Source organism: Coffea eugenioides, chromosome 2, assembly GCF_003713205.1.
Source record: "Coffea eugenioides isolate CCC68of chromosome 2, Ceug_1.0, whole genome shotgun sequence".
Classification (NCBI taxonomy): domain Eukaryota; kingdom Viridiplantae; phylum Streptophyta; class Magnoliopsida; order Gentianales; family Rubiaceae; genus Coffea; species Coffea eugenioides.
Genome location: NC_040036.1, coordinates 24,824,101 through 24,851,258, shown reverse-complemented (window position 1 = coordinate 24,851,258; position 27,158 = coordinate 24,824,101). Strand labels below are relative to the sequence as shown.

The following is a 27,158-nucleotide window of genomic DNA, read 5'->3' as shown; positions in this document are numbered from 1 at the left end:
GGCTTTTGGAAATTGGCTTTTGATGTGTGCTTTTTTGCTTTAGAACTTAGTCTGAACCTTTACTGCTCCTTATTTGTCTATACTTGAACTCTTGCCGCATAGCTATAATGGTAGTTAAATTAAGGGATAATTTCAGAGCAATGTGGTACATGTTTACAAGCAAGCAGGTTAAAATCCCGCCTGCATAATAACACTGAAACCCGCAAGCGGGATTCTGTGTTTTTTCTATTTCAAGGTTAGCTCGCATGCGGGTTAATGTTATATTTGAGCGCGAGAAGAAAAAATTGGTAATTAGGCTCTTTGGGCATTATAAGTAAATATTTAAATTAATGGCAGTTTTATTACACCAATATTATTGTATTATCATTATTATGATTATTGTATTATTTCTTATGCAAATATAACATTTAATTATTTAAATTTGATTTTATTTTTACAATTTATAAAATTTTTATCACTTATATAATATTTTTAAAACCCTAATACATCTAAATTTGATTTTATTTTTCAAATTTATAAGATTTTTATTTAAAAAAATGGGATACGGATAAGATATCCGGTTGGTTCGATTTGCATAGGTGCATATGAGAATATCCGAATACTCTTTAAACCCGCATGCGGGTTTAAGGAGATTATGGCAACTCTCTGACACACTAGTTACCCGTCCAACTCTCAGGGGAGGTTTCTGAAATTATCCCTTAAATTAATTGAGATACTTTCTTTTGCTTTCCTTTTGAAGGTTTGTCAGATTCAACAATTTTTACCGCTGCTTTTCTCCCACATGAACAAAATAGGTATTGGTACCTTAGATCTTCAGTACTTCCACCAGCACTGCTTGAGCATGACATCTATAGTTTATTGAAAAAAAATTAATAATCCATTCAAGTCATATTTCAGGAAAGGAAAAGACTGCACCTTGATGTTAGAACTCACCTTCAGATTTCCTTCGTTCTCTATCTTGGGTTCCTTCACCAACATTCAGTGCAAAGTCAGCTACAAAGTATTTCGGAAGATGGAAAGAGATGAGGAGCACCCATCTAGGCTTTATTGGGTACGTCAAATTGGTCAGGGGTAATATGGGTATGTTTCCTACTGCTACCAGAAGAACAGGCGCGTTTTGCCCACGAATCGTTACGGTGGATGCTTTCCGTCTATTTGCCAGTTCAACCCAAACCACAGGGGGTTTATGTATAGCTTTTTGAACGATGGGGGGTTATGTGGTTTTTTCGAAAACCACAGGGGGCTAAAATGTAATTTGCCCTTTATTTTTTTAATAAAAAGTAGGCAAAAATATTTGATAATATACAGTTGATCATAACGAGAAATTTGGAGAAAAAGAAAGAAACCCTTGATCATTAACAAGGAATGACACCCATTCCACTGCATTATTTTAAACACAAAGAGGTTCTCCTCTCACGCTTTGGGGCAAATTATCAGTTTCAGAGCCAATCTTTTTGAGGACACACCTGATCCTCGGATAAAAGAGTACCCTCATACCCAAAATGGAAACAAACAACTTTGCGTAAAATTTGCTGAAAGATAAGAGATGGAGAGATGAATGTACAATTTTGGATGTAATAATGATAGCAAAAGACTTGGCAAAATGCGCACAGCTGCTCATGGGTAGCTTCACTTGTCAAAATGGATGTGTAGGGGAGGTCATATTTGGCTGTCTTCATCTGATGATCTCTGATCAAGCTTCATCTGATGATCTCTGATCAAGCAAAGATATGACTCATCAGCACTGGTATGTACATCATCATTTCCAGGTCCTCTACTGTACTTTCCTGAATGTGATGCAAACTCAACCACCATTAATCTGAGTGAAGATATCTGCATTTAATGCAGCCAGCAAGAAAACAAGCAAAAGTTGGATAACCCCAAAAAACAAGGGGAAAAGAAGTTGCAGATGAGCTATTTTAAAGAATCACTGACAAAGCTCTGAATAATGCATGAGAGTTTGTTTAGCTAGTGTGCCAAGTTTATTAACTTTGTTATCTTGAACACAGTACTAAGCAAGCAAGAAACCATTACGCCATGGATTTACATAAAGAATCACCGATGTCTGTGACTGCAGATTTACTTGTGTCAGATTGGTTGTCCCGTGTAAGAAAGCTCCAAAGGAGAAATGGGATTTCAAATTCGGTGGTACACTGCAATTTTGTAACTTGCTGAAGTCATACTACTGTTGCACGGACATTGGTTTGGGTGGGTGATCTGATTACAACCGTTCGATATTTTCCACTGGTCCAAACTCTTGTAACTCAGGGTCACAGTCCTAATTCCAATGTAGATATGGCTCTCTTTTAAGCGTGGTTGGAGGTTTGATCGGATGAATTAAGGCCCTGTGGTTCACTAACTGTGCGATAGACTGGATTTTTCAAGTCATTCTCTGGTTAGAAATTCGGAAAAGATTATCTCACCTCTACAGTTAGATATGCAATTTGATCTCTGCATTTTCAGTCTAGGAAGATGCTACGATCCTTTTTTTTTTTTTTTTTGTCGGTATCATATTTTCACGTTAACATTCGAATTAGCATAAAAATTACCCAAAAAAAAAAGGAAAATATCGAAAGTTTGAACGTATCCATATCCCTATGTTTGATTATACCAACATATCTAAGTGGTACTACATATAAAATCAATCTAAACTTTAAATTTTGTTTATCATTTTCTCTATGCATCCTCGTCAGGAGTATTTAAATCAATCTTAAATATATTATATATTTAATTTCTGAGTTGGAAGTGTGTTCTCATTCAGTGAAAACAAAATTCTCTTCAATCGTCTCTCACCCGGGCCACTCTTCTATGCAGCCTTTACTGTTGTACCAGTAAAATATATTACAGTAAAAGCCAGTCTTCCTCCTCCCTATCAAATAAACTGGGAAGGAAATATGAAATACCTTAACCTAAAGGAAGAAAAAAAAAAAGAAAGGAAAAGGCCCATCAGAAATTCAGAATTGCCCCTTAGAAAGAATCAGATTCATTAATGGCAATACCAGCTCGGAAAAAATAAAAAGACAATAACAACCTTCAAACAGTTCATTCTTTATTTTCTTCAAAAATTTACCCGAAGGATAAAGAAATCCCAAGAATCAAGATCACCATTATATTGTCAAATACTTTAATTAAAAGCAACGGATACTCAGTTCAAAATGTACAGAAAATCGCATATGTAGATGTTAGAACTTGACTTGAAGACCGGGTAATCAAGATCACCATTGGATCTTTGAAAATCAAATCTACTCAAATGCGAGCCTCAATCCTCAATAAAAGAGAACAAAGAAAAAGATAAATGGGTTTTGACCATCTTACCCACATTGAACTGCTATAAACGCAAAACACCAGGCTCGACTTCGGACAAAATTCTTACACTCCAGTGAATTACGATTCTTAAAAAACACGAAATTCTGACCTTACTGAGAACAACAAATAGTATAATGTGCAATTCGAGGTTAACAAGAGATCCGATAACTCCAACAGGCCAGGTTTTTCCAAGAACAGAGCAGTTAAATCATGCACCTTTTTTGGTTTAAAGAACATTGAACTACTCAAGTTGAACAACCTGCTGATTTGATTTGTCCGATTAAAGAAACTTTCACTTGCATGCTAGCATAAACAGAGTTGTCAGCAAGGACTAAACCTATCGAGGAAAAAAAAAACTAATCTAAGAAAAATACCAAAGCTGGCATGATACAGGATATATACAGTCTCTTGAGTCTATTTTTTCAGAAACATCTTCCTGAACTCGTCATTAGATTTAGGCTTCTCATCTCCATCACCCTCTGTTCCCCCAGGCTTTTCACTGGACCAACCCAAGGGCCTCACAGCTCTTGGTACAGCGAATGTGTTTTTCCCTTTTAATTCCACTCTCTCATCCCGACTCTTTTGGCTGTTAACTTGTGCCTGAGATCCACTATGCTCCTTAGGTCTGGAAGCTGAATCTTTTGAGTCGGACTGTCCAGCATTGGCAGATTGATTGTCACCAACCCCTATCATTTCAAGTTCTCAGGTTGTCAAAGAAAATAAAAATGCTAAAAGAAGGCCAAAATGGGCAAGGCTTAATCAATGGGTGAATCAGCATTTGAATAACATGAACCCTGATTTACCATACGAGTACACATATAGCAAGGTGGAATTAAATGATTCCAGCAGAAGACGTAAAGCAAATCATCAGACTGACTTTCACTATAGAAAAGAGACAATAGCAGTGCAATGAAGAACTGTTCTTCCCGTTAAAAACTAGCAAAACAAAGATACAAATTAGTACTTTTCTTCAGTAAATATCAAAGGCAGGCCTTTTATTCCTGATAATCAAACTGAATCTCCTAATTGTTTAGCAAATATCCGAACCGAATTGCTCTGACAAGGTGCCAAAAAAATGTTTATGAATCATATACACCTAGGTAAGACAACAACTGATTCACAAGATCCACAGAGAACTTCTGAAACAAAAATTAATATTACCTAGGGACCAAAAATCACACCAAACCATAAACCGGTAAGATTATACACAATGGATAAGGCAGCAATTTGAGCAGTACAACCAAACACAGCTAAAGACTCATCCAACAAGAGCCATTAACACACTCAAAAGAATTGCACCTTCAACTGGTCAATCAAAATTTTCATAAGTAAAAGTTTTTCATAGTAGGGAACATTTGGTTTCTCGAAGTAAGTAACATGATGAAGGATATTGGCCTTGATAATTTAACAAACAAGAGAAAAGGATTTGTTACCGAGAGAGAGAGAGAGAGAGAGAGAGCTAAAACGCAAAATTTAATTTTATGAACTAAGCACCCTATCACCAGATTACATATTACAAGAAGTATAGGATAGTTCAGGTAAACTTGGATATAAAATTGGCATAAACCTACAACTACCTAACTTTTGCACAAAAGCTCCAGATTCTAGTAACTAAACCTTCTCAACGACTCTTCTGTCTCTAAGCCTCCAATAGTTTTTTAAATAACAGAAAAATAAACAAAAGGCCTCTAGTTTAGGTGGAGAACCAAAGGAAACATCTACTCCACCTGATAGCAAAGTTGATAATTCAGAACACAGAAAAAGGCAGGAGACACAATTAGAAACATGTGTAGCTATATAATCAAAGGTGTCAAAACATAGTGAAAGGACACTGCTGTTGGAACATGAGAATAAAATCATACCATGTTTTGATGTGGATTTAGGTCCAAATGTTCCTTTCTTTTTGCTTTGCTGAGGATCTGACCTAGCAATACTCACTTTCTTACCCAGTAAATTCTTCTTGTTCTTTGCCAAAGCGGCAGCAAGGTGTGCATCATCAGAGAAATCCACATAAGCCAAACCCTAAAAATTGAAGAATAAGCATGAGAAAAAGATGCTTTTCATCCAATAGAATCTCTAGGCACCCAAACATATGATATATTAGAAACCCAAATGTGGAACATGGAAATGGTAAATGTTTTCGTGGACGTCTATTTTTCTCATTTCAAATTTAGAATCATAATATGTGTGTGTGTGTGTGGATAGAGAGAGTGAGATATACCCTTGACTTTCCTGTGAACTTGTCTGTTAATATACGAATAGCAACCACCCCACCAACATCACTGAAAAAGGCACGCAGGTCTTCATATGTTGCCTGAGAGTCATTAACAACCATTAGCATTTACAATAAACACAGCAAAAAGGTTGTGTATGAGTCCACAATGCAAGTCAATAGAAAAATGAAATTCTAAATAAAGGAATGAAAAGCAAGGCAATAGGCAGCTTGCCTGAATACCAATGTTTGAAACAAAGGCAGTGCATTGATCATTGTAATGTTTCGGTTTTCTAGGGGACTGATCATTAGTTTCTCTCTTGCTTGCACTTTCAGGTTTGGTGGAAACTACTTCAACTTTACTTTTTTCAACCGATTCTGCTGCTTCAACTTGATCTTTTTCATTAGTCATCTTCAGGTTCTGAGACATGTTTTTCCGACGCTTTGCAGGAGACTGGTCCTCAGTCAAATCAGAATGCAGTTTTCTCTTTTCTCGTGGAGTCTTTTTCATGGTTTCTCTCTGATCAGATGATCCAGCAGATTTGGTCTCTTGTTGAGTCCTGAATAACTGTAGCTCTTCTAGACGAGGAGTCACCTATTTTTATTTGGGAGGGGTAGGAGTGGAGTTGAGGTGAGAAGGGAGAAAAGATGAGAACATGATTAACACATCTTCCAAGTACTAAAATGTACAAAAATTCAATCTTTCCAAAAGCTAATAATGCATACCTTTTGCACAGCAATATCAAAATCTTCCAAAGAACCATGCTCTCGCTCAAAGCGCAGCCACGAATGGCATATATCCTGAATGATTCTGTTTTTTTAGACAGAGAAGGTATCATACAATTCAAGATGTACCAAAAGTAATCCAAGTAAGAACAGTAAAGTTCGACAGCACTACAGGATCAACTACAGAGCTACACAATGCATTTTCAGTTTACTCAATCTAAAAATTCTTACATTACTAGTTCCAATAATGTTGAGATTCTGGAGCAAAGTTAACGACATCAAGTGAATGAAGGAAATGCTCAGCTTTCAGAAGGCACCAAATAGCCGCGTTCCATCAAAATTGACAAGCATAGAATGCAAAATAAGGTAACAATGATGATGTCAATTAAGAGTTCAAATGTTCAAACCGCAAATCACACTCATCCTGAAAGTTTTAACTCATTTCTCTGTAAGCTTTATAAAACCTATAAGAAATAGAAGTTCTACAAATATCCATTCTACACTAGCGCAATAATAGTAGTGTACAATTATTACTCTATAGACATCACTAGACAGTCAAACCACTTTAAGATAAATCAACAAAGCTTAAATCATGATTAAGGTCAATCAGCTAACATCTAGTTTCTCATTGATCCAAGATCAGGTACAAGTGCCTTGTTCACTGACAACAACTCATCCTTATCTTTCTTACTGATTTTTAAACTCTTCTCTAGCCTTAGTGTCAGCTGGAGTTTTGGACAAGTAGCATGCAAAAGAAGCACTATGTAAACCAAGTAATTTTGAGATAAGTGTTCCAGAACAGTAAATGACAAGCAAATACAGTAATAAGATTAAGGATGAAACCCTTCAATACATTACAGTTTACATGATGTTGACAACAGGGTGTTTTTCCACCCTTCTATTCCAGGACCCTTTCAAATGCTTTGTTCACATATGACACAAGTTGTATAATCAAGATCACCTAGACTCTGTGCAACATAATCACAGTTCATAGAGTAGAAGGATGGGATCGCAAAGATAAGGTATATTACATGCTACTACTTGTAATTATACAAGTACGAGATTAAAATTCACATTTTGCAGCACAAGCATGTACCTCTGAGCCTGTACCAGAGAATTTTTTAGTGTAGCATCTCTTGTAAAGAGATCTAGCTTCATTTATATGACCTTCTGCAACTTCCACAGCTATATAACCCTCCCAAGCTCCTAACATAGAACCACTGCAAAAAAAGCAAGCAGAAAAAAGGGCTAAGTTTAAGCCATTTTATGTGTATGCACGTGTCATGCATGCATGCATGGATGCATGTATGTATGTGTGTATATACATATTTATTTATTTATAGAAAACTTCTTATAAAAAGTCAAAAAAACCTGATTTTAAGCAAGTTCTCCCAGACACCACGAGCTGCAACAATGTCTTTACCCAACTTTGACTCCAGGCGAGCCCAATAACTGTACATCCTTAACAGACTGTCTGTGTTCTTTAGGTGTGGAGACAAGTAATCTGATGCACGCTGGCACAAGCACCAATATAGATGGTTTAACACCAGAGGAGGCACACTTTACCACATATTGATAGTTAAAAAGCCTTAAAATTGAGCATTACGAATATGATGTTCAAGAAACAAACCTTGAATACATCCCTTATCAGATCATAGTTCAAACAGTCCTCTGTTTTACTGGTTGAAGAAATTCTCCGCCTTAATCCATCAACTCTAGTGAGAAACAGATCCAGATACTGCAAAAAAGTGTCCCCTCTCATGTTAACATCACATGCACATTAGTGGAGATCAATTTACAATTGCAGGCACAAACTTTGAAGTGAAAAGAATCAGAATCATCGACCTGATTACAATCTATAGAGGATAATCAGATTAGTCAACAAACTGACACTGGGAAAGCACCAAACATCACAAAAAATGCACATTCTCCAACACCACTACCTAATTGACATTTTCCCTATTTGATAGTTTGATTGTGGAACCAGACGATCAATTAACTCGGATGGTTAGATCATAGGTTAGCAATAACTGACTCTCTACAGAAAATGTAAACTTGCACACATGGTTAGTGATGGACAAATTAATGGTACTCCAGCTAGAAGAATTTTCACCTCATCATAGCTGGAGAATGTACACTGCAGTGACTTCTCAAAAACCTGAAATGCAAGGAATTCAATAGATTAAAATTAGATCATCAGGTGCAATAATCCAATAATAAAGGATAAATTGATATGGATCATTAACAAATTCAAGAAGCATTATTCTAGCAGCAACTTCTTTTTCTTTTGTTTTCTTTTGCTGATTAAACAAGATTCCCACAATAAGAATTCACTCTCAAGTGCAATCTGAACTTTCAAAATCACAAAAGTAGGAAGATGGAATTTTGAAGCCCAAATAAAGATACCTTGTCCGAAGCAACAAAATGACAATAATTAAGAAATGAAAACTAGCAAAGATGCACCAAGATAGAAGCTCCAAGTGTACTTTAAGGACATCTTGAACACATAACGCATATAATGTTGTTAACGTTCAAAAACAAACAAGACATAAACCACCAAATAAGTGTTGCCTTCAAAGAAAGTATTTTTGGCCCAAAAAATTGCTTTCCTGGTGCCATGCATTTGCATATATTAGATGAATATATGAAGTGCACCCATCTGGTATTAATAGACTTCAATATTGAACAAGATATCAAGGCATTCCAGCACCATAGAATCTCAGATACCGAGTCAGAACATTAATAAATTCACTGAAGGGCTATAAGACAATAATAACCACCATACTAAATATCACAAGCAAGAAGAAGGCACTCCCCTCCTCATGTTTTACTGCACATGATGATAAGCACATATGAACTACAGTTTGAAGAAAACTGTATAACACTAGGGCACTATAATGAAGAGATCACTTGATGTCAACCCATTAGTTAAGTATGTAAAAGTAGACAGCATCTAAATATTCCCAATTTTCAGCATAAATGATAATCCAAGGTAGTCAATGCAAAATCCAATCGGATTTTGATGCTAACCAAATGAAAAGGTAAATAACTAATTCTAAGGGCCAAAGCTGGTAATCAGATGAAGAATCCAATAACTATCAACAAATAGATTAATAATGTGAAATTTCATCATTTTAGAAAACATAGCACATCATCAGACTTTAAATAGCAGATACATACAGTGGAAAGCTCTTCCTCAGAAGCATGCACACGTTCAAGGTGTAGCAAGTATCGAACCCATAGTTCACCAACCCAAGGACAATTCCTTGTTGCCCTAGAATAAACAGCCTTCACTGTACTTGACGTCTGAAATAAAGAATTAATCAACTTATAATGCCGGAACTTACCATAGAAAAAACAGAATAAGTAACTTAATGGAAAACCTTAATTGTTTTGTCCAGGTAGCGAGTATAATCAAGCCAGAGATCAGCATATATTGGAAAGTCAGTCATAGCACGTTCATACAAGATTTGAACGCGTGCTGGATCCCCCATTGACTGCTCAAAATTCAAATAGGTCTGCAAGAAACAGAAAACAAGTACGCCATAATTCATTGATTGTATAAGTGGGTTAACTGCCCTAGCAATATGATGTAACTGCACTAGTTATAGCTGCTTTAAATGCATTTAAGTTCAAATATAATAGGTACTTATTTTACAAAGGTTTATAGTTACTAGGTCAACAACAGATCCATTGAGTGCTGAACTAAGCATACTTTGACAAGCTTGAACCATAGCAAGGAAGGTAACAAAAAATGCAGGAAAAGTGAAGAGAAGGTATAATGCCTAGGTATTTTGTGTATTAAATTCACAGCAGTATAGCTTGATACAAGAAGTCAGTAACTAACCAATTTCCACCTAAAAAACCAGCAAACTTCTAACTTAACAACTAAATTTATTTGAAGAATTCTCCAGCTAAAAAAATGTACAAAGGATAGATACTAAAAATGAATGAACAACACGCTGAAGAATGTTGCACACACACACATTTTAGTAAGAACAATATCTTCCTTATTATCATGGACCATGCGATGAACCACCTTATAAGAGCAATTCGAAAAACAAACCAACAACATGTTGAAGAACATTGTACGTACAGACCATGAACTTTTGAAGTCTTTCATCATCAGGGATATCCTTTCTTGCAATCTGTTCTTCAAAATGAGTACGAGCATTCAAGAGATCCAAAGCCTTCTGGTATGCAGACGCAACATTCGAAGGAAGCCCGTCCAAGGAGTTAGGGTCAACTCCAAGAGTGCTCCCTTGTTCTGCTTCCCAAGTTTTGTAAGTAAGAAGAGTTGATCTCAGGTTAGCAAGGGGAACAGACAACTGACGGAAAAATAAGTTCCGAATAAGCTGGACCTGCTTTTCTCTGGACTGCATCAGAACAAAGACATAATGATAACATAATAGACTTGAAATTGCAAAAGAAAACACATCTAAAATGATGTGGTCACTTCAGAAAGAGAAAGAAAATAAGATAGCTAGGTACATGCACTAACGCGTGTGTATCATGTGGGGAGAGAGAGAGAGAGGAAAAGAAAATGTAAATGACCTCAATATCAGTTTCTCCAATGGTTAAAGCAATAGCTTGCTCAAATTCCCTATAGGCCTCATAAATCCTGCTACCTTCAGCAACATGCAGTCCAGCAGCTATTACAGCACGCTCAAAAAGATTTCTGGCCTTTGAGATACCATTAGCGGAACATTCGCGTACCAATGGATCATACTCTTGAACAAAATTTATGTAGTCACACCATAGATCAACAGACTGCAAAGTGAAATCATAATGAGACTAAATCTTAAACAAATCATTGTTCAAGCCAATGGCTCCAGGCTGGAGACAGATTCTGAAATTCAATATTGTGAAATCAATCAAAGATTAGGCAGTCATCCCAGTGCTAACCCTTGGTCTGGTAGTCAAAAAAAAAAAAAAAAATTCAAGCATTCTACATCCCATGTAGTACAACACAATGAGCCTATGAATTTCAACCTTCATAAAGCATCTCCATAATTAATGAATGCAGATAACCAGCTGTAATGATTATAACCAATATAAAGGGAGTGAGAGTACCATCTGAACATCGTCTAAGTAACAAAAGAATACTGGAAAACTTAGATACACTATTCAGCAGAGATATTTCCAATTGCTAATGCCACAAAGTGTTTTCTAGAAAAGTAATATTTATCAATCCATTCTAGAAATAACAGTCCTACATTGAATTGGGGAAAAAAAACTAAAATTTTGATCTCGAGTACAGCATTGGCTATGTTGAAAGCTTGAACCCCTAAAATCCTTTTTACATACATAAAAAATAGTCACAAGTTGAATAGAAATCACCAACCAAATAATCCAACACTCCACGCTCATAAAGCTGCTCAATTGCAGGAAGAGCTTCAGGTCTGCAAAATAATTTAATGAAGAAAGATAGAGTCAAAAAAATTGTCTATAAACACTAAAGAAAGGTAATAGCTGCAATGCATATCAAAAATACATCATGAACAAGAAAAAAGAGATAATCCATCTAATATATCAATTTATGGAATATCTGAAAATATCCTGTCATAGTAGCTTAACCTTCTAGGACCGTAGCTTTGATAAATTTAAATCCCAGGTTGTCCACAGAAGAATAGAAAAGAATGAACCCCCCCCCCCCCCCCAACCAAAAAAAAAAAAAAATTGGAACAGGCAGTCATGATCTGGCAGAAGCAAATACACTCCAGTAACATCAGGTAAAAAATTGATCATCGTATCAGAAATTCCACAAACATCAAATTTCACTAAAGAACTACTTACCCTCACAGAGATATATATATATATATCCAAAAATCACTCTAAAAACAATGCCTATGTACTGATATTTTGAAGCTTAGTGAGAGATATAATCTCTGCAGATGACTGCAGTTGCACCTCAGCAAATTTGCTATATTGGGTGGAGAGGGACAAAAGTAACAAGTAATTGAATTCTTATTGATTGTTAGAAAAAAATGACAATAACCAAACATTTAAAGAAAAAGATGATGAAGAAGAAGGAGAAGGACAATATGAAACAGTTCAATTAATCTTGACTTCTTGGGGCCTCTGGTCATCACTCACATCATTTGTTACTCTTCACAGGAAGTCAGCAAGAAGTATGAGCAAGAGAGATAGGGAAAGAGTGGAAGGGGGGCAGTAGGCATTTGCATGCTTGTGTTTCACAAGGGCATTGGTGAGAGAGAGAGAGAGAGTCAAATCCAGATTTAGGAGTATCTAACCTAAATTTGGCTAGTTGTGAATGTATGCTTAACCAACAGACAAATTGCAGTTCTCATAGATATAAATTGAATTTAAGAGACAAGGCAAGGATGCTAGCTGCTCGGTCAAAAGAGGAACCATGAGACCTCCAATGGAAAATGAATGCATTCCTAAGGATAGCCAGAGAAACTTGAATACATTGCAAGGATACAAAACAGAACAAAGATGTAAAAGGAGAGTTCCAAAGCTTTTAAGATACATGACATTCCAGCTTGAAGTCCTGTATCCATTCCCAAAATGTTTCAGCTAGATTTCCATAATCAATCTATACCTCCCTTGTTCCTTTTTGTTCCCTCCCCAAATGCTGTAATTAGAAACACAATGGGTGGATTAAAATTTAAAAAAACAAAAAAATCTAGAACTGTGTGTGTAGATAAAGTCAAAAGATAGCCAAGAAGTTTCTGATCATGTATCAGATATATTACCCAAACACTTCCTGATAGAGTGATGGTTTAAGTTTGCTGAAAACATATTCTAGCTATGTATAAAAAAATATTACCCAAACACTTGCTAGAAGTTTGATTTAGTTGAATACTACACATAAGGATGCAAAACTTGTCTTTTGATCATTAATATAAATGATCATGTCCACAAAGCAAACCAGAGTGCACGAGTAAATTGGAGATATCAGGGGGAAATATTTGAATACCCTGAGCTAAGAGTAGTCTCATCCCTAGCCCACTCGCGCCACAGCTCAGGACTCAATGGAAACAAGGCACTCATTGCCTCTCTTGCTTGTCTCAGCTTCTCTACATCACCTTGCTTCCTCAGAGCTCTAATGTACTTTTCAACCAAAAAAAAATCACATAGTTACTTATCATCACCAATAAAAACGAAAAAGCATACAATTCAGACAGTTGATAGTAGTAGTAAAATAACAGATATAACGCCAATAATAGACTATTTCCTCTATATTCTTTTCGTAATATTTTCTTTAGCTTGGCTTCAAAATCAAAAAATATTCGACATCATCCGATGCTATGATTGAAGTACTGAAACCACTACAGGAAATGAGAGATGGTAGTAAGTGGTGAGAAGAATACTTGGACATGAGCGTCGTAATTGGACGGGTTGTTGGACAGCTCAGCTTCTAGGGTTTGAATTTGAAGGTTGAGTTGAGCTTCGTCATCGGAATCGGACTCGGTATCAGAGTCGGAGTCGGAGTCGGAATCTTCCTTAGGGTTGTGAGCGTCGGCCATGGATTGGTCGTTGTCGTCGTTGCCATTGATTGAGGTCACTTGTTCGACGGGCTGAGGAGGCAGTTCTTCTGGTAATGACAGCGGTGAATCTCGAGTTTCGTTTTCCGCCATTTTTTGCTCAGTCCTTTTTCTGCAGAAGAAATGGAGCGCTGTTGCAGAACACTGGAAACTCTTTACAGGTGTAGGGGAAAGGGGTTTTCTGTGGTGTCACGAACATGGACGTTTCGACGTCGTTTCCATGGAATTATTATGCGTCTGTTCGAAAGCGAGGGAATTTTAAATTTTAGTCCTCTTCTAATTGGTTCAATTTTAAATTAGTCCCTCGTAAATCACCTATTAACCACTAACATTCCTGGTTCGTGTACTATTCTACTTTTGTCCATTAGATTTAAAGTTGCAACATATTCAAAAGAATTATTACTCCGTTCCGATCCGCTGTTTTTTTGAGGTATTTTTTCAAAAATTTTAAATGTAGCATTTTTTTTTTTCAGATATTATTGATGTCGTTTGGATTGAAGTTTTTGAAAAAATGCGTTTGGATGGAGTGTTTTTGCACCTGTTTTTTGAAAAACTGTTTTTCACATTCCAAATGCTACAGTAATGTGTATTTCAAAAACAACTTCAAAAACACCCATATCCAAACAATATATCAAAAACAACTCCCATAATATATTTCAATTATGTATATTTAATTTGTATATTTTAATAAGTATATTTCAATTTATATATTTTAATTATGTATTTTAATATGTATATTTCAATTATATTTTAATATATTTTAATATGTATATTTCAATTATGTATATTATATATATATTATATTAATATAAATATATTTATTTCAATTATGTATAATATTATATATATTATATCAATTGAAATAAATATTATATATTTATATAAATACATTTATTTATATATAAATTTATAAATATATTTATTCAATTTTGTTTTATAATATATATTAATATGTATATTTCAATTATGTATATTATACATAAATTATATTAATAATAATGTATATTATAATATATACATTTCTAATATTATATATTTATACATACATATTATAAATATTTTATTTTATTTATAATATATTTTTATATATTTATAATATATTTACATAACTATTATATGTTATATAAATTATATATAATATAATGTATAATATATTATACATTTATACATAATATATAAATATTTATGTTTATTTATAATATACATTTATATTATGTATAATATATAATATAATACATTTATACATTTATATTAATATACATAATATTAATTTTACATTTATACATAATATTAATACATGTATACATTTATATGAATTATATTAATACATTTCTACATAATATTAATATATATTTATAATTTATTAATTAATACATTTATATAATATTCATTTATAATTTATACATTTTTAATAATATACACTTATACATTTAAATATACATTTATATTATGTATTATATATATTAATACATTTATACATTTATATTAATATACATAATATTAATTTTACATTTATACATAATATCAATACATATATACATTTATATTAATTATATAAATACATTTCTACATAATATTAATATATATTTATAATATATTAATTTATACATTTATACATTTATATTAATATACATAATATTAATTTTACATTTATACATAATATTAATACATGTATACATTTACATTAATTATATTAATACATTTCTACATAATATTAATATATATTTATAATTTATTAATTTATACATTTATATAATATTCATTTATAATTTATACATTTTTAATAATATACACTTATACATTTAAATATACATTTATATTATGTATTATATATATTAATACATTTATACATTTATATTAATATACATAATATTAATTTTACATTTATACATAATATCAATACAAATATACATTTATATTAATTATATAAATACATTTCTACATAATATTAATATATATTTATAATATATTAATTTATACATTTATAATATTCATTTATAATTTATAAATTTATAATAATATACACTTATAATTTATAATATTCATTTATACATTTATAATAATATACAGTTATACATTTATAAATATATTTATATTATGTATTATATATAATATAATACATTTATATATTTTTATATGAATATATAAATATATTTATTTATAAATATCTATAAATGTATTATAAATGCATAAATGCATATTTATATAAAAATATAAAAATATAAATTATAATTTATACATTTATATAATATTCATTTATAATTTATTCATTTATAATAATATACTTCTATACATTTGTAAATATAAATGGATTATAAATGCATAAATGTATATTTATATAAAAATATAAAAATTATAATATTCTAAAAATACTCAAAAATATGTTTCCAAAATACCTCTAAAAATAATCCAAAAAAATCTACAGTAAAAGTTTTTCATATAGTTTTTGAAAAACAACCCCAAAAACAACTAATCCAAACGGACTTGTTTTTCAGATTCAAAATGCTACAGTGGTGTTTTTGAAAAACAAACCCAAAAACAGCTAATCCAAACGGAGCCCATCATTTTTTAAAAACTCCTGCATTTAGATTGACCTATATTTGAAAAATAATTACACTTTGATGAATAATTTGCACTTGCTGGCAAGCTATTGTTTGCCCTCCAATCATAGACCTGCGTTATAGCGAGGCTTGAAATTACAGATAATTACAATATTGGGTTATCCCCACCTATCAAAAAAAATTTTTTTTCTTGCATAGGCATGTCGTCCTTAACGAACAGTAAAAGTTTGGTGACTTTTTGCACTAAAGCCAATCATTCATAAAAAGAGACCTACTATTGACGTAGTTCATACAGGGAACTTTAATTGACAAATGGTTTATCAAGATTGTAAGAGTCATGAAAAGTTTCTAATCTTGTACAATTCCTGATAATTGCTACCTTATGTAATAAATTGTCATGATTCAAACTGATAAGGGCCAGTAACTTTTGATCGAATGAGCATGTTAGTGTTCTGCTCGTTGATGCGCAAGACCCAGGATAGGGGGCCAATTGCTAGTTCTGTCCATTGAGATTTAGGAGGGAATAAATGAACTGAGGGCTTGTTTGGAAGTGAAGTTTTTGGCCAAGTTTTTTAGCTACTAGTTTTTTAACAACTTTTGCTACAGGAACCCCAAAAAACTTATCAAAATTTTTTACTTACACACTTCAAAATAATACACAAAAAACTTTCCCTTCAACTTTTCTTCTTTTTCCTCCCCACCCAATCGGCCACCACCTCCACCACCGCTTCCGGCACCGGTAACTATTTCGGCCAACTTTTGCCGGCCTTCCTCTTTTTTTTTTTTTTTTTTCTCTCCCTCCCCTCCCCCTTTGACCGATATGTTGGTTTCCAAAATCTCTTTTTTCTTTTTTTTTCTTTCTCCCTCCCCCCTCCCCTCTTTCCCTCTGCCTTTTCCCCTCCCGCAGCTTGGGGAGAAGGAAAATTGCAAAAAAAATAAAAAATAAAAAATTACACTCGGCTGTTGCTGCTTATTCTGCCGGCAAGATAAGGAGAGGAGAGGGAGATGGAACATTGGAAAAAAAAATCATTTCTGTTGCTACAAAACTCATGTGCAAAACTCAGGTGGCGGCAGAGGGAGAGGGAGAGGGAGGGGTGGCGGGGAAGCTTTTGCAGGGGTGGGAGGGGGGTTGCGGGCAGAGGAGGGCGGCGGAGCTTTTTGCAGGGGGGAGGGGTTGCGGGCAGAGGAGAGGGAGGGGAGTTGTTGCAGGGGTGGGGGAGGGATGGCGGGGAGAGGGGAGGAAAGAGGAAAGGGGGAGAGGGGTGGCGGAGGTGGCATTGGTGGAGTTGCTGCTGGGGGTAGCGGAGGTAAATGGGGAAGGGGAGGGGGAAGGAAGAAGAAGAAGAAGAAGAGAGGAAAGAAAAGAAAAAAGGAAAGAAAGAAAGAAAGAAAAAGAAAAAAAAGAAAAGGAAAAAAAAAAATTTCACCCTACAAAAACTTCTACAAAATTTTTTACCTTACAAAAACTTCTATAAAATTTTTTCAAAAACTTCTACAGTGCACTACAGTAAAGTTTTAGATAAATTCTCAAAAAACTCAGGTTCCAAACAAACCCTGGTTTTGAAAAGAAAAAAATCTGAGAAGGTTATGCTACCTAAAGTAAATCCCTCCGGCGGCTCTCGTCCATCATGAAAGTGTAGTTGATAGGGTCCCAATCCGTACCCGTGCCACTTCTCTTAAATGAAATGTACAGTTTGGTTAGACTTTGCAGAGTATAGTACTTCGACCTAATAGTGTTGCGGGAAATGAAATGAAGTGCCTTAAAGTAGTTAGTGACGCACAACTGCAAATCATTTTCTCCCCAAGCCCACTTCGGAAAACAAGTGCTGAGTCCCCTATTTCTTTGCAAAGCTGGCAGCAAGAGCAGAAAACTATGATCAATTAAGTATCCATATATAGGAAAAAAACAGACAAGGTGCAATTACGACATACTCTTCGAAGTACGCCGACTAATAAGGGGCATGTAGTTGCACTAGACTTCTACAGAGGATCACCCCTCAAAGTCAAGTTGGGTAACCAATATAGCAAACCTAATCCTCCAACATGAAAAATAGATGTGAAACATACAATATAGTCAGGTTAGGGGAACAAGTGCTTATGTTCGGAATGTCAAATATAAAAAAAAAAAAAAAGTCAGCAAAGCTGTCCCCGAGCAATTACGACAAAAAATAAGCTAATATGGATGATCCATAGAAAAATAAGGAAAGGGGATTTCATTGTGTAAACTGTGATAGAAGCAAAACAGTGAATTCCTGACGATTATGGAAGGAAGATTTATACAGCAACAAGTTTATGTCTGTATCTAAGCACATAAACATCTTATAGCCAAGATGTTCTCATTTCCTTTGTTGTCAGCAATTAGAGTCACATTAACGACATTTTTCCAAACGAAAGACAGAAGTTAAAACCGTACTAATCCCTGCTGTTCTTATGCAGGTAAACTCATGGAAAGGATAGGATTATTAAACTATATCAACTAACTCAAGCCCTCTAAATAGGAACCAAAAAAAGAAAACTAACAAGCCATGAGCTGTTATCTGAAATTGGCAAACATAAAAATTACACACAAGCGTAAGTTAAGAATATGAATAATTAATGCATAATTAAAGTAATAGCAATCACAACAGTTAACTTTAGACGTGGAACTTGTTATTTAGATTCACTTGCAAATTATATGATCACGATTAACTAATTGGACAACTTCTAAACCTAAGCTTAAACAGTCTTTTGATAGCATTAAACAAATATGTAAGAGTAACTATAGGAAATAAATCACCAATTGGGTTGGAAAGAGCCAAAGTAGAAATATTGATCCAAAATTGAATGGTTTGTGGAGCAATAGTTACATATGTGAAAATGGGCTTGGAGTTCTTTGTCAAATGTGATTTTATTGACTTGAATTTGTAAAGAATAATATTTTAAAAGTGAAGAACGAAAATAAATAGTTGACGAGGCGTTGGGACATTTTGAAAGATTTTCCGTGATAGAAAATATGCACACTTCAATTAAAGAAAGAGTGGTCTATTTGAGAGAAGTCACATTGGCCAGCAGCCAACTTCCAAAGAATTAAGTGGTGGCCTTCATACCCTTCATGGAAATTACTAACAAAATTAGTAAGTATTATATGATTTTTCTTGTAAAATAACTCTAATTTGGATTAAAGATAACAAGTATTGCCCGTACCATGCCACGTGCAAACTGAATACTATTAAAATACTATCGAAAAACAACGTAAAAATAGAGTGGTATGCTTAACAAATTGTGTAGATTGCTTACACTTTTATCACTTGAGTCTTCTTCTTCTTTTTTTTTTCCCTTGATTTTTAATGAACATCAATCAACAAGTTTTATTTGAAATATCCGTAGAGCACTACCATAGTCTTATTTTGTAAGGCATTCCATTCCACCTTTCCTTTCCATGAGGGAAATGGTGCTTTTTTTTTTCACTTTCTTTTTAATGTTTTGGATACAAATGCATGATGGTCTTTTAGCATCTAGATGATCGCGTGGACAAGTTCCAGGTCTCAAGCTCCAACTCTCGCACTGCCTTAATAGTTGTAGCCAAATGCTACCAAGTGGGGCATTGTGGCTGAGTGATGGATGGAGGGCTTACCGAGAGAGGGCTCGGGTTTTTGTATGTGCAACTGTGGGAGACTTCAAGAGAGTTATATATGGTAATATCAACAACTAACACCGATCAAGGGTTGGCAACACAATCGGCTGTACAAATACAAAGCTAAGAAGGCAGCACGCACTTCAGACTCCTCCATACATTTTGCAAACAATTCAAAATTTTGCTCGCTTTTGGGCATTAACCATGGAATTAAGTTTTAGCTGGATAGGAGAGCCATTTTTTGATCCCACTGGCTGTATATAGCTAGAAACGGATAACAGAGTATATAAAGCCTTTCGTCAACTTCCAAAACTTGTAATGAAGCTCTTGCTACAGGCAAGTTGAATTTTTGTCCCCTTATCTTTTAGCCATCCACTACCTGCAGGTTCAGAAAGCACCAAGCCGCTAGTTACTTTGAGATCTCATCGAAACAGGTAATTGTCCAATCACTAATCATTAAGTACATTTTGTAAGAAGTTTAGAATAGAATCACCTCTGGGTTGCGGGAATCAAAGTAATCAGTTGCTTTGGCAAGAACTTCTTGGAACAAATTATCTATTTCTTCCTCAGGAACATTCAGTAGTTTCTGTAAAATCAAAAGTAACAGAGCCACAATCAGTAGAAATATGATCAAGTTGGTAAATTCCTAAAATTTTGAAACTCGAAGCCCCATTTGTTACCAATGCAGTGACGTTTAACAAACTTGACGTATAGCATCTCAATAGAGGAAATCAACAGAATTTGAAGTGGTAACATGTTTTCCTTACCCTGATATGGAAAAAGTCCTGCTTTTGCAACCCATGCATTAGTAAAACAAACTCCTCATTTGTGGATAACGTCAATGGAAGCTTTTCTTCAAAATAGGGTATAGCGATGGCTGGTATTATGTGTAGGACCAGCTGCAATAGGGCAATGAATTCAGAGTTAATTCTCTATTATACACAGTAGCCAAATCGAGAGTCCCAACGTTTAATTGTAAAGCTGTTGCTAAAAATTTGCAAAAGAACTGTTTGATCCCTTCAGGTCTACAGCTCGAGATTAGAATGGGGGGAGGACAGAGGGGAGGGGATCATTGTTTATGATCATATCGAGACTAGAGAGGGTCCATATCAAAACAAGATATAGGTGACTTCTTCCAGTGCAGTACTTAGTCAAACTTAACATGGAAGCCACGAAGATAGCTGACTTCAAAGAAGAGATACAGTTACGTGAAAGTGAGGTGCGATAAAATAAGGAGGGGGATTGGGAAAAGCCAGATGCTTCTTCTTTCTAGCAATTATGTTGGCTTCCTACTTCTTGCAGGTTTACCTAATTATAGTGCAACTCACCTCTCGATTGAAGGGATTTTTGATATAACTGTTAATCCTCTTGTCGTCTAACTCACTCCAAGGTTTTCTTGTTACCAAATGCACATCTTCATGATCAAACTTCAACTTTATGACCCTGGAAATCCCAAAAGTGAGAAAAGCAAAAGAGAGCAATATAACTGGGAAACTTCAAATTGCATAAAAAATCAAGTTTTGGTACTTGCCTCAGTGCAAAAACGTGATCTAGGATGCGCATGGGTGAAAAGGACAAGCAATTGATAAAAATACTGCGAGAATCTGTTAAAAGGGACTCAATTAAGTTCAAGCATCTTAGAGCCAGCTGTAAAAGGGCAAAAGTGAAGTAAAACAGCTTACATCGGAAGAGGTCATTGGGAGTGCAGTCTTTGTTATGGTTGCTTATTTGCAAATCAAAGTCACGAAGAAATCTAAGCATCACACAACGAACCTGAGACTCATCCTTGACTCGAGAATTGAAGACAAAGTGAATAGGTGTTTAGAGAAGATGCACAACAATTTGCTCAAGATTGTAGTTATAATGATGTAGACAGAATCAATAACTCTCACAAGAAATGTAGGAACAGCATTTAGTACCTTTATTTTGCCCACAAACAGCAAAGAGAAGTCCCTTCCAACCCAGCGGCTTAATTCGTTAGAATTAGGTTCAGTGATGATACCAAGATAATGCATCACTTTCCACCTTTTGCTCTGAAGTTGTGTCAAAATCTGCTTTCCAGTTTGCAAAACCTGTGAATAAAGTGACAACATGGATTTCAAAGATTCCGCAGATATGTGAAAGGAGGAAAGATTAAGAATGCTATAATATCTAGAACCAGACCACTTCAGCAGCATCTTGAACCATTTCCCCATTGTAGTATCTGTATATAACATCATATGAGCTGGTATCAATAATTCTCTTTTGATCAAAATAATGAGAATACATTTCTGCATAGATGGAACCAATAATAATAAATTTTATGCAGTAGTTTGAACATCTACAGAATTTGATTTTAGGAAATTGATGTGAAGAATACTGATAATCAGTTGTGAGCATATAGATTTTCAATCTTCTTGGTTTCAAGAATGCATTTGCAGTAAGTAGGACAACAAAATAATCAGAGAATAGCTTAAGAACCTAATCACTTCACCTGTTGACTCTCAATAGCTATTCTTCTTTGCCATCTAAATGAGTTAGTAAATGACCTTGAAAGGTTTACCAATCATTCTGCTTAAACAATCCATACAATTTTTACTAAACTATAATATGTTTCCTGATAAAATATGTCCACCATTGTGACAGGACCAGAGGTCTTATATGCACCGTTATGATAACTAAACCATGCAGAAGGATGGAGAATGAAGGTTAAATGTGGATTGTATTTCTTACTTGGACCATTAAGTTCAAAGCTTCTAGGAGTTAATTAGTTGAAATAAAAGAAACTAAAATTCATTAGAACCACAGGGTTCAAGATTGAACTTCTGAGGCATTTGGTTGCTTTCCGACGCAACAACCACATAGTTAATGAGTTTGGGAAAAAAGATGAGAAACAATGTAAATGCTGGACATAATTTAGTGCCAGCCCATAAAAAGTCAAAGTTGCATACCTTGTTAACAGGCTTAGAGCAACAGATTCATATGCCCCCTGAAGTGATGGATTCTAGTTTAAACATTTACAGCAACTCAATTCTTACTCATGCCTTAGAGTAGAAGGCTTCAAATTGATACTGTAGTGAACAAGGATTACCTCCATCAAATTGCAGATGTGCACAATCCTTGCACCAACCAGTGGAGGTAACCGTTGAAACATCAGGTAGTAATCATTTATTTTCTCACTAACCATCTCATTGCACTCAGGCAAACCAATCTGCCCTTCCAGATAAACCTTCATTGCAGCAATGAAACTATAAATTTAATGTGCATTTACTGAATGCAAAATATCATGAGCAGTAAACATGAAATTAAACATAATCTGAGAACTGCAACAAAATTTCATAAAACAGATGGTTATCAAGAGTTCTTTACAGTTTTAAGTATTCTCAAAGAGGATTCTCATTGCAGTATCTTACTTTCGAGATCTTACATCTAAATGTGTTCCAAGTGCTAATTGAAAACAGTCTTATGATGAAGACCTTCCAATATCAATAGTCTTCCATAAATCAGTTCATGTAATAAAGGATTCAAAAATTGCAAACAGTCAAATCTAGCTTAAGGCGAAGATAATACAGAAGTCCATGTGAAGAGCATGCAACACTTCAATTTTCTGATAAGAATATGACATGAGAACGAAAATACTTATTCAAAGTTCTCGATCACTAAGTCACCTGCATCCAAGAATAATAAATCGTTTGAATTGAATTTGTCAAAAACTTGCAAAGTAGTTATGCTAGTTAAATCATCAATTGCGGAGTGAAGAAGCTCACTTGCAGACAAACAGCAGCCTGCAGGCTAGCTACTGAAGCTCATGGTTAGCAGAATTGTTCAAGTAAAACACAACAAATTGAATTAGGGTTCTCATATAATAATACTATACCTCTCAGTTCTAAGTTACACCATATAATGGATACATTTTTATATGCTGAGATAGTTTCATGTTCAACTTGATAAAATTTTGCAGGCAGAAATTTTTATCTGGTTTTGAAATGCCTAAATTGAGAGCAGAAAAATTTTCGAATGATAACACATTTTTTAAGGGATATATATTCCAAGTCTAGATTTGGCATATATAACAATACCATTCTACCATTCTATGGTACTCCTAATCAATAATGTCTGAACTGAATACAAAGAGTTAGGAGATCTTTGAACCGGTCAATAAACCAGGATTGCAATTAAATGAGTGTTTCCACTGCCCTTTCCCTCCCCCTGTTTTACTTCTTCTGAAATCTTCAATATTTGGTACTAGAATCAATCTTTGTTAAGAAGGTAAACTTTTGGACAAAAGCTAGATAGACAACAAGCCAAAGGCCGAGAAAGGCATATGAACTCAGAATCTCAAATCCTCAATCCCAAAAGGCATGCGTGGAGTCAAGGCGACCAAAATTTTGAGCTAGAAAACATGCATAATATTACGCTGTCTGATTTACAATTATTACAAATTCTAACTTCACCCCCTTCAGGGCTTTTTGCTGTTATTCTTCTGAGGCTGGAAATAGCGGATTTTCTGTGATTTATTTTTTAATGAAAGACAAGACCACAAAAATAAAGTACCTATCTGAAATAAAATCTTAGAAAAGCCAAAAAAAAAGAAGACAGAGAGAGAGTATGTATCTGCTTTAATAATCAAAGCTAGTAAGCAAATGATGAAGACCTGAATGGCACAGTAAACAAATGGTTCATCAGCATTCCAAGTTTCGTTTGGCCCTGCTTGAAGTTCATAACATAACATAAAAGAAGAAACAACATCGGCTTAATATAAACGTGACTAGAATAAATGCTTAATGACATATTAAAGACCAAAAATAACACACATATGCACTGCATCAGATAAGAGCAACCCCCAGAGAGAAAGAGGAAGAGAGAAAATTAGATGAAATTACGTAGGAACTACAATGTACGTACGAACCCATAAGCACGTAAAGCTGGTGCCTCGGGTTACTGGCCATCGAGCTCAACCGCTCTTCAGTGAAAAAATCTCCACTCATTTCAAGCAGAATCTAGTTAAGATCAAAATTATAAAACCAAAAACAAAAAAATCACAGTTACAGCGTTTACTTGATGCATGATCTACTAGTATATCTATCTTTAATTTTTTCCTGCATTTTTATTATCATTATTCCGTATTATCTATCTATTTCACGTCTTAGATGAAAGTAACGAAGCACCTTACCTGAAAGAACTTTGAGTAAGTTTCCTTGTCTTCTAGCAGCGCCGGAATGTCAACAGCAAAAAGTTCGCAGTCTTCAGCTCTAAGTTCAAAGCAGTAAAAACTCATGAACTCCCCACCCCCCACCAAAAAAAAAAAAAAAAGGCAAAAGGATGACGTAATTAAGCTCTCAAGCTCGTTTTTACTCTGAAGAAAAGAAGACGGAGGACATTGACGAACAATAAGCATGAACAATGAAGCATACTACTATTTCCTTCATGAGCACGAAAGAGGAGTATCACAGAAAACGCGGAAAAAAAAAGACGAAAGGCAACAAACATAAAACTCAAGCACTTTCTACGAGAATAAAATATTAAGTATATACTACTATGTATGTACCGAGGAACGTCTGCCATGGCTGCTTCGTTCGAGTAGCAGAGGTGAGGGTTGGAGAAGAAATGTATACTGCGTTTGTGGAGGGAGAAACGGATTTACAGTAGAGAGAGAAAGGGCAGAGAGAAAATGACAGAGAGGGGGCTGTCTTTCTATATAGTGCGAGCGCGCGGGTGGGGGGTGAATTTTATAGTGTGAAGTACATGCATGAAAAAAGAATTAGTAGTCCATTAAATTGCCTACAGCTGAGAAAATTGGTATTGGAAGATTTTGATCAAGTCTGTTGATGCTAGTAGTTTCGCCACGTGTCATAATGCTGAGAAGAAGATATGCGTTAGTTGCAGGTGATTGCGGCCTCCATCGACACATCTGCATGTACGAACAGGAGGAGTGGTGCTAATTGAGTCTAGTGGCCTAAGCGCCTATTTACTTGCCAGGCTATTTATTTACCTAGCATTACTTTTATATTGAAATTTTTTTTGTTTTATTCCTTGGATTGGCATGTATATTAGATATAGGTTAAGCTTTTGACTAGAAATTTTAGGCATGCATTTCAAGCTTATTTTGAATTTGAACTGTCTCTGAAGTTTTAATGAATTTTACAAATTATGAGGTAAGTTGTGTAATTGAAGATAAAGTATTGAATTAGCGTGTGATTAAATAAGCTATTACCACCTCTTTTTGACGAAAGATATAGGTTAAAAATTCTTACGAGGCATGAATAAACGGCGCTTGATAAATGAAGCATTAATATTTAAACAATTTCTGAATTTTTTTAGAAAAATTATTGTAACAATTTGATATATGTAAAATAAAAAAGTAATTGAAAATATGTTCACGGAATTGCTGTCCAAACAAGCATTAAAGAAGACAAGGATTTAAATTTATGTGATTTCATGATAATTGGATCTAAATAATTAACTGGCGCGAGTATGAACCTCATTTTCATGTTCATGGTCACATAAAAAGCAATTTAAGATCTCATTTATGTGAATTGTATGTTTGGATAGAGTATTATTATTTGAAATATTATTTGGAATAATTACTGTATCACTTTTTGTGATGTAATGTATATGAGATAAAAAGTAGTTGGGAATATAAAAGAGTGGATTAGGAAATGTGTTTATGATACAAGCGAAATATAATTTGGAATAATTTAGCCATCCAAGCACATTATAATTTCTCATCCCATGACCAACATTGAGGCAAATGTATGGCAACACCGCACTCTAAAACGCCATTAGGGCTCCAAATTTGAAAATTTCTTTTTGGCACATATCAAAACTCACTAGGGTAACAAAAACTATACAATAATAGTATGAGAAATGCTAATCTTTTGATAATATCATTTCTGAATTCAAGTTACTAGATAATCATAAAGATATTAAAGACATTTTCAGATGACAAATTTTCGCATTTATCCTTTGTTCAAGTTGGCTAAAATCCATGCTGCTTAAACCATCTAAGAATAAATTTCAGCAAAATGGAACTACGATACTATAGTTAGAATTTATTCTTCATCAACCATTACCTTTACTCATGCAAGTAACATAAATCGAACTAGTAATTCACTTGTGTAGTTATGTATAAGATAATGGAAAAATGGCCATTTTCGTCCCTAAACTTTTTTTGTCCGTCAATTTAGTCCCTAACTTTTATTGTTAGCCAATTTAATACATGAATTTAATTTTTGGATCCAATTAAGTCC

The 27,158-nt window shown here is 34.4% G+C and overlaps 2 protein-coding genes across 2 annotated transcripts; both read right to left on the bottom strand.

Moving 5' to 3' along the window:
* Positions 1-3,355: 3,355 nt before the first annotated feature.
* Positions 3,356-13,929, bottom strand: LOC113762339 (squamous cell carcinoma antigen recognized by T-cells 3). Its single transcript, XM_027305738.1, has 16 exons — positions 13,582-13,929; positions 13,188-13,321; positions 11,589-11,646; positions 10,799-11,014; positions 10,345-10,620; positions 9,628-9,762; positions 9,425-9,550; positions 8,358-8,402; positions 7,875-7,982; positions 7,616-7,758; positions 7,341-7,464; positions 6,245-6,319; positions 5,754-6,113; positions 5,528-5,620; positions 5,169-5,328; positions 3,356-3,992 (listed from the first exon to the last, which is right to left on the bottom strand). Exons 1-16 carry the CDS (start codon positions 13,846-13,848, stop codon positions 3,721-3,723), a joined length of 2,592 nt encoding a protein of 863 aa, XP_027161539.1. The 5' UTR covers positions 13,849-13,929; the 3' UTR covers positions 3,356-3,720.
* Positions 13,930-20,027: 6,098 nt separating this feature from the next.
* Positions 20,028-25,186, bottom strand: LOC113759312 (RNA cytidine acetyltransferase 2-like). Its single transcript, XM_027301878.1, has 13 exons — positions 25,082-25,186; positions 24,818-24,908; positions 24,563-24,615; positions 23,000-23,137; positions 22,860-22,912; positions 22,093-22,249; positions 21,849-22,001; positions 21,612-21,714; positions 21,461-21,533; positions 21,258-21,372; positions 20,697-20,828; positions 20,423-20,515; positions 20,028-20,308 (listed from the first exon to the last, which is right to left on the bottom strand). The coding sequence occupies exons 1-13, from the start codon at positions 25,184-25,186 to the stop codon at positions 20,294-20,296; spliced, it is 1,281 nt and encodes a 426-aa protein (XP_027157679.1). The 3' UTR covers positions 20,028-20,293.
* Positions 25,187-27,158: the final 1,972 nt, after the last annotated feature.